We start from the raw sequence: 7,901 nt of genomic DNA, 5'->3' as shown, positions 1-7,901 counted from the left end.
ATAATTATCTCTGATTTAATTCTATGAAACATACATGTTTGGCTTCCCGAATAGATCTAAACTTGATGCAGTTTTAACAGCTAAATAGAATCGTCCGCCGAGCTCGTGCATGCTTCGAGAAAACACGAGACTATCTGGAGTGGAGACTCGGCAACATATTTATCTGAAAATGTCTTCGTTTTCTGAGAGCAGCTTGACGAAAAAGTTGCACGAGCTCAACAACTCACAGCAGAGCATTCAGACGCTGTCATTATGGCTAATTCACCACAGAAAGCACTCAAAGACGATAGTTGACGTGTGGCTTCGAGAACTGCAGAAAGGTAAGAGCATCTCCGGGTCCTTGACCTTGCTGTGTTTATTTATTTATTTACTTTCAACCTCGTGTTAACTCTGTAGTTTTTGATGATTTAAATGTCAGTAAGATGTGTCGTCAGGAGTTAAGGTGCTGAAACATGTTTGGTACACATATGGTGCAATGTTTGCACACGTGCATGTGTTATGTATTATTTGCATCAATGATTTTTTAGGTCGTGAACTTATTTTCCTTTTTCCACATTTATCATTTTTATACGGTCGTTTCTGAGGGTTCTACCAGGATGAATAAGACTTCTCATTATTTTATTAACATCACGTGTGTCCTCCCACATCATGTGTACATCTGTGGTTGTTCCCTGTTTGATACTAATGCATTAATTCATTTGCAAGTCCTTAATTATCCCTGTGATAAGACTGATGTTATTGTTTGGGGTGGGGGGGAGTACACATGGCACTTACTTATAATCAGGCCCGTAGCCAGCAATTTCAAAAGGGGGGGGGTTCTTTTTCTGAAAAATGTGGACCTTTTCCCATAAAATCTTCATGTTCCTAGATGAAATTTTATCCAGTGTGGACCTTTTCCTAGCAAAAGGGGCGGTTAATTGTTTCGAACCCCCCGAACCCCCCCTGGCTACGAATTCATTGTGTCTGCTGAATTTATTTTAGGTGGCATTTTGATTAATATTGAATACCTTTTCGCCTGTTGGTTGTCATTACAGTATAAAACGGAACATTTTTCAACTGTTTTGAACACTGAATGATTCTGACAGAGTACACCAAATACAAACACAAGCCAGAATTAATTTTACCACATGCTGGGGTAGCACTAACACCTCTCAGTTTAGCCAAATGCTAAAACTGACTTAAATTGGCTAAAGAAAAAGGGCTTGATTTGACATGTTTTAACCAAATTATAACCATTTTGATAACAAATTGACAAAAATGTGGTGATTTGGCTAAGTGAAAAAATTTGCTAGCGCTCCCCCAGACATGGCTATTGTGTAGTTTCATTTGTAAAGACAAGATGTGCACTCAGATTAATATATGCTCAAAGGAACTACATATCTCAGTTTTCTTCATCTCATAAAAATGACCCACGTGATACAACTTGTCCTGGTCTTAATATGCATAAAAATTTGTCAGAACTCCCACTAATCACATGAGCAGTTGTAATATTTTGCACCTCCTGTTTTCAGTGAAGTCCAGTCGTAAATTGACCTTTGTCTACCTGGCCAATGATGTGGTCCAGAACAGCAAGAAGAAAGGTCCGGAGTTCACCAAGGACTTTGCACCTGTCTTGATGGAGGCTCTGAACCATGTGGCAATGTAAGTGTATCCATTGGAGATGTGATTTCAATTTTTTTTTCTGGATTTTCAGTCAAAAAACTTATTTTCTCTAACTTATTGGGATAATTGCACAACGTTGTCAACCTAAAAATGCTATAGTAAAGGAATCCAGCTGTCTTTTGGACACCCTATTTTAGCAATTTGTTCACATATTTTATTGGTGAACATGTAGCTGAGTAAACCTGTCTCAGTAAGAAAATGAATTTGACTCATTTCAATTAATTTTCTTACTGAGACAATGAACATGGACTCCCTAAGTCCAAAATCCTGGATAAACCATTTTATCACTTAGTACACAGTGTTTTAATAACATAATATATAATATTATTTTTGAGTTGGGTCTGTTAATTTCTTATGATTATTGCAGGGAGGCGGATGAGAAGACCCAGCAGGCTCTGGGGAGACTGTGTAATATTTGGAAGGAAAGAAACGTGTTTGAAAAACATCTCCTGCATGAACTGAAACAGGCGCTATCAGGGAAGAGTGAACCCAAAGGTGGGTAGGATTAAATGTGTCAGAATGTTCTTATTTGGTGAATATTATTTTATTTTTGTACAGCATTGGGCAAAATTTTAAAAACATAAAAAACAACTGAAACATTAAGTTGTATGCCTAATCCTTAATATGGTGCTACCCAGAAGAGATGATTTTATGGTGAAAATATAGCCAGAATTGTTTTTACTTCCATATTCATTAAGCAGACAGGATGAGGGTTATGTTAACCTTAGATATATGATGATTGCAGGTCAATTCACATTATAAAGTAACTGAAGCATATAAAGGAACACAAATGAAGCGCATCCTCCACTTTATTTTATTTGAAGTTTTTCTGTTTCAGAAACATCGTCATCATCATTATTATTATTATTACTACTATTATTATTATTATTATTATTATTCCAGAGGCAGAAGCACCACCGGTGAAGAAGAGCAAGCTAGATCAAACCAAACTAGAACAACTTCCTCTATCTCTGAGAGAGGAGATAGCGGCAGATATATCAGACTCACCCAAAGAACCTCCTGACGTAAGTTGATATCAACACCATACTCATCAGGCTCAAACTTCAGCACATTTTCTCTGTAAAAAAAAATTGTCTTTGATTTTTTTGTATTTTTTTCTTTCCTTAATTTGAAAGTTATTTTGTTTGTGGTTACATCCAACCAGTAACAAATGTGCTGGTGGCACCTTCCTGGGAGATGACCATGACTCTCTACTACTCTAGTCTGACATTGTAGTTGATCTATTCCAACAGTATATGTTTTAAGACTTGGCATGTTTTACCACCTGTCTCATCAGAAAATTATAATATTTCTTTTATTTCACTATTTTAATAAAAAAAAACTGAGATAATTGGTGGCAATGATACAGGTATTGAAAAAATTGCCTCCACTTAACAGGTTAATCAAGAAGTTGATATTTTCGGTTTTACATACTGTTTTTCCCTTTGAACTATTGTTACATTAAATATCTTTCAGGCAGAGGAGTTAGTTCGAGCTCTACAGGATTTGGAGAACTCTGCATCCACAGATGCTGCCGTCAGGGAAAGAATTGCAGCTCTGCCACCAGAGGTCTCTGATATCGCCATGTTGGAGAAGATAAAAGGTAGAACTCTTGAAGTGGCACTGGGCTTCTGATTCTAAGCATTTATTTATATTGTACAGATTTTGATAATGATTTGCTCCTGTAAACAATATTAATAGCTAATTAAACAGCTGGCATGTTCACAGTATTGTAGGTGAACAAACAAAGATATTTCTTCATTCCAGGATTATCTGTTTGTTTAATTAGTTTTTATTTGCCCCAAGATTTAAACACCCACTTGGAAACTTAACGGAAGTGAGATGAGATTAAGACATGGTGAAATTTCATTGATTTTTCTCTGACATTGTAAAGTGTTGTTTTTTTTTTTTTTTTTTAGACTCTGTCACTGCTTGTTTTCAGCTTTTGTGTATTTTCATTTTCTTCAACTCTCTGTAGCATCATTTCTTTTCTTCCCTTGAATCAGGCCTTATAAATTTAAAACCACAAATTAACAACATATTCCGCATCCGGCAATAACAGAGCGAATGAGTGTTAGTGTTAGGTATCGCTTTGTTGGTGCTAAATAATTTTACGGTGTGTTGGTTAATTTGTGGGTTACGTTGTTAATATAGGCATTAGTGCTAAATGATCTGCAGGTAGTGTTAGTAAACACTTAATCCATTTATAAGTTCTGTTGAATTATGGGTGTTTGCTTCTAGTGAATTTCTTATTGTATACTGTTGTTTTCTTCCAGACAGGGAAACAGTGGACAGGTTGAGTCGAGAGGTGGAGGATGCTTCCCTCCTTCTAGCCGAGTACAACTCTCGTTTATCAAAAGAACTGGAAGAAAGAAAACATATAGCGCAGATGTTAAAAGATTTTATAGCATTCCAAAAAGACCAGCTGACGGAGTCAGAAAAAAGATTAGATGTAAGTTTTTGATCTTTGATCGTGATATGAAAACTGTGACAAAGTGAGAGAAAATTCCCACTGGAAAAAAATCATGTGACAGTTAGTGCTCCAGTAGTTATTTTTCTCTTATCTCTTATCATACAGAAACAACTTTTAAAATTACCCAAACTAAAATTTCCAACAGAAGACTATTGTAGACTACACAACAAGAAAATACCATAGAATAATGATCATATTGTTTCTTTTTCCCAGGAATACAAACAAAAGTTGGGTAAAGTGTCCGAGGTACGGAACGAGCTGAGGTCTCACATCCAAAATCTCCCCGACCTGTCTCTGCTACCAGATGTCACGGGGGGTCTGAAACCTCTGCCGTCTGCTGGAGACCTCTTCGCCAAAGAATGACAGTAACAGCCGCAGAACTCTGCAGATGTCTGCTGGATTTTTAAAACAAATATGAGGAAAAGTGACTGGGCGCTGGTGCTTTGAAGTTGTTCTGAAGACTTGGTGAGCAGAACATGAAGATCAGTCATGGTTTACACCAGGGGGGTGTAAGAGTCGAGGAACAGAGGTGAAAAGATGCATTTCTTGGGCGCATTTTTCCCCCGAGGACAATTGATTTGTTCCTCTAAGGTATCAAGGTTTGTTCTGGCCATTGTGATCTTAGTCGTGCTGTTTCTTATCTCTAGAATAGCACATAAAATAAAATGATTGGGATTTATTTTATTGGCCTTTTTTATTGCAAAGCTTTGTTTCCACAATAAAGTGCCATCTTCTTTATGTCTCTGTTAAGTTGTTCTGCAGCATTGTTGACAGTACTTTATCTAATGCTATGTTGTTCTCTACCTGACAATTTTTTTCTCTTTTCGTCACAGACTTTGCTACAAAAATTTGATAAGAGCAAAAATTAGATGCCAAAGCATTTTTTTCTGCTATTATGTAAGGTTTAATTATAACTTTAATGCTATGGTATGTTGTAAAACAGACTGCAGATGGTAAGATCTTATTATGTAAGCATGGTTTTATCTGGTGGGAAGGTTCACGAGGGTGTGTCAAGATTGAGAAAGGGCAATAACATACTTGACATCTTTGCATGTTTGAATGAAAATGTGAATTGATTATACACAACTGGGATGCAAAAATTATCTTTCTTTGAGACTGAAAGAATTTTTTTGTAAGTTATTATGTAGAATAACGTGGATGGGAACTTAGTTTTAGCAATTCTTTTGTTTGTGAGTTAATGTCATGGGGTTGGCATCTTCAAAAAAGTAAGATATTTTAACCTCGTTAAGTGTGTATCCGTGCTGCTAAAATGTAGTGTGATGACAGTATTTCCATTTGATGTCGTTTAATTTATATTGAAAAGGAAGTGCATCTGTTGTATGGTGGGTTAAATGTCTTATTTCTTTTTTCCATTTTTGCATGTACCATTATTTTCCCATAGCAGCAACACTCGGATGTTATTGTAACCATCTGTGTTTTCAGTGTCAATTGCTCTTCTATCATTCTCACTTTTTAAAATGTATGTTATTATTCCCAGGGTCTGTAAATCTGCATGTTAAAATCTAAAGCAGGTCATGCGTCATCAAGGCGTTTTCATTTCTACAAAATGCAATAAGTTATTGGAAGATTATAAAGATCTAACAAAAAATGAAATTATTGATTGCTTGTTATTCAGTTCTTGTTTAAAAGAATATTTTTTCAAGAAATAACCTGGACATGTATCTTCAATGTTACTAATATGTAATGTTTTTCATTAATGAACAACATGAGCTTTGCTGAAATTATTAGGGTAAGGATAATGGAATGAATGCAGTTTTAAATGCATTTAATTGTACCATATGATTTTCTTAATTGAGGAAAAAATTCACCTGCCCTTGTATTTTATAGGTGTATTCCCACTGTTAAAACGCAAAAGATTCCCAATAGTTGAGAGGCGACACGTTAAGCCCCCTTACGCTGGGCGGCGTCCTTTCTGCGTCCACGAAGTACGGCCCTGTTTGAGAATAAAAAAATAAGAATACTTAACGTGCCGACAACCGGCCGATCATTGAGGTTTCATTTAGCAACCAAAGCGATGCTTGTGCCTCCTTTCTACCACCACAGCGATGCCAGTTTCATGGTCGCAGAAAGGACGCCGTCCAGTGTAAAGGAGGTTTTAATAAATGCAGTAAAATGGAAGCATTCTATTTCTGAGAACATATTACCTGACTAGCTAGGTACCGACAGTCTCATTCTCTATTGTGCCTGTGAAAGAAAGCACTTTCATTTCGTATCAAGGGCAAAGTTTTGCGTCTGTAAGGACATCAAATGTCGTTTACTTTGTAACTGGTAGTAAACATTTCAATTGTTCATTTACTGGGTATGAATAAATTGTTATTGAATACAAGGAACGTTACGTGTAGAGTTTTAGTTACTCTTTAAGTTACCGCGGACAGTTTTCAGTCATTGTCTTTCTCGCGATCATCGTTTAAGTCTGTAAGCGCCTAAAGAAATTATAGCCTTTGAATACAAAGTTGATTCCAGACAAAATGTGTGTAAAGGTCGACGTTTGCACTATAATTTTGTTCCACACGGGAAGATAGCATTAATCAGATGGTTGCAGACTCGGTGTCAAGCACGAGAGAGGTACATGTGATACTGAATCAGGTGTAACAGGAATTGAAGTCCGCTAGGAATAGTAGTCTGCATCCCATTACTTTGTACAGTTGACACTCGTCCCATATACTAAACCCAATACTCCAACTAACCCTTACTATACCTGTATTAATCATATTGGAGCCCGGACTTCCATTCCTAGGACTTCCATTCCTGTTACACCTGTACTGGCCAGCTCGTCCCAGATTGTCCCACTCACGTCACACTAACCCTAACATGTACCGCTTAAATGGAGGACGGACTCTAAGACCGCTCAGTTCCTTATCATACGTAGTGATTGTCCAAACCGGTTTTCTAGTTCACTCGGGTGACCTGCTGCTTGGCTGGTGGTTTTGGCCATGGTAATCGGCCGACGACGTCAAAAGACGTTTTTTTCCACCCTTGTACAATATTGTGGAAAGCCCTTTCTTTCAACCTGTGACATTCAGATGACCTTGCCGCCTTTTCATAATTCTTTGATTTACTCGAAAATAAGGTGAAGTTTAAAAAAGAGCTTGGCGGAATGCTTGAGGGAAGAACCGTTGGAACCTTTTTTATAACATCTTTTTGAAAAATTAACATCCTTTACATGTGTCAATCCAAGAGCCAAAATTATATCCTCGAAGCATGTTGTAAGCAAATAAAAATATAAAAAATAAAACTTTTTTTTCCACCCAAAATTCACGTTTGATTCTAATTTGAAAATGGATCCTTTTCGTGTTAAGAGTATTTAGGTATGTTACTGAAATAGTTGAAGCGGTCTGAAAATGAATATAGTATGTTTATCATATTCATTTATGTTACATCATCTGATGTATAACGGCTTTTTGACATCTCTCGCACCCTCCCTGACCACTCCATATCACCCTGTCGCTTTAATAAATACAGAGATATCATCTCTTGATGGATTTTCTCGTCTCTTGTCATGTTAACGTTCTTTTTTCAATTTACATGAAATATAATTGTACCCCCCCCCCCCATAAAAAAGAAATAAAATAACTAAATAATTACATAAATAAAGATTTGTCGCGTTACTTAAAGGAAGGGATGAGATTAAAGTAATAACACTAAATCAGTTTTTTTTCTTTCATGTCTATATTTCCTGACGAGGCTCATTTTAAATGAGGAGTCACATGCCCCGATATATACAACCGAGCAACACTTTAAATTA

The 7,901-nt window shown here is 36.6% G+C and overlaps 1 protein-coding gene across 1 annotated transcript; it reads left to right on the top strand.

Annotated features, from left to right (window-relative positions):
* Positions 1–91: 91 nt before the first annotated feature.
* Positions 92–6,486, top strand: LOC106169071 (regulation of nuclear pre-mRNA domain-containing protein 1A). The gene is made up of 7 exons (XM_013548376.2): positions 92–320; positions 1,512–1,641; positions 2,030–2,157; positions 2,566–2,687; positions 3,139–3,265; positions 3,939–4,114; positions 4,349–6,486. The coding sequence occupies exons 1-7, from the start codon at positions 110–112 to the stop codon at positions 4,496–4,498; spliced, it is 1,044 nt and encodes a 347-aa protein (XP_013403830.1). The 5' UTR covers positions 92–109; the 3' UTR covers positions 4,499–6,486.
* Positions 6,487–7,901: the final 1,415 nt, after the last annotated feature.

Source organism: Lingula anatina, chromosome 4 (assembly GCF_051362555.1).
Source record: "Lingula anatina isolate TDL-2025a chromosome 4, LinAna3.0, whole genome shotgun sequence".
NCBI lineage: Eukaryota > Metazoa > Brachiopoda > Lingulata > Lingulida > Lingulidae > Lingula > Lingula anatina.
The sequence above is the reverse complement of the archived record's forward strand: the minus strand, read 5'-3'. Positions and strand labels throughout refer to the sequence as shown.

Bases quoted from the DNA above. Each gene is read 5' to 3' on its own strand.
- LOC106169071 (XM_013548376.2), top strand. From the start codon at position 110: ATGCTTCGAGAAAACACGAGACTATCTGGAGTGGAGACTCGGCAACAT. The intron at 2,158-2,565 runs GTGGGTAGGATT...TTATTATTCCAG, and splicing joins AGGGAAGAGTGAACCCAAAG to AGGCAGAAGCACCACCGGTG. The intron at 3,266-3,938 runs GTAGAACTCTTG...GTTTTCTTCCAG, and splicing joins CATGTTGGAGAAGATAAAAG to ACAGGGAAACAGTGGACAGG.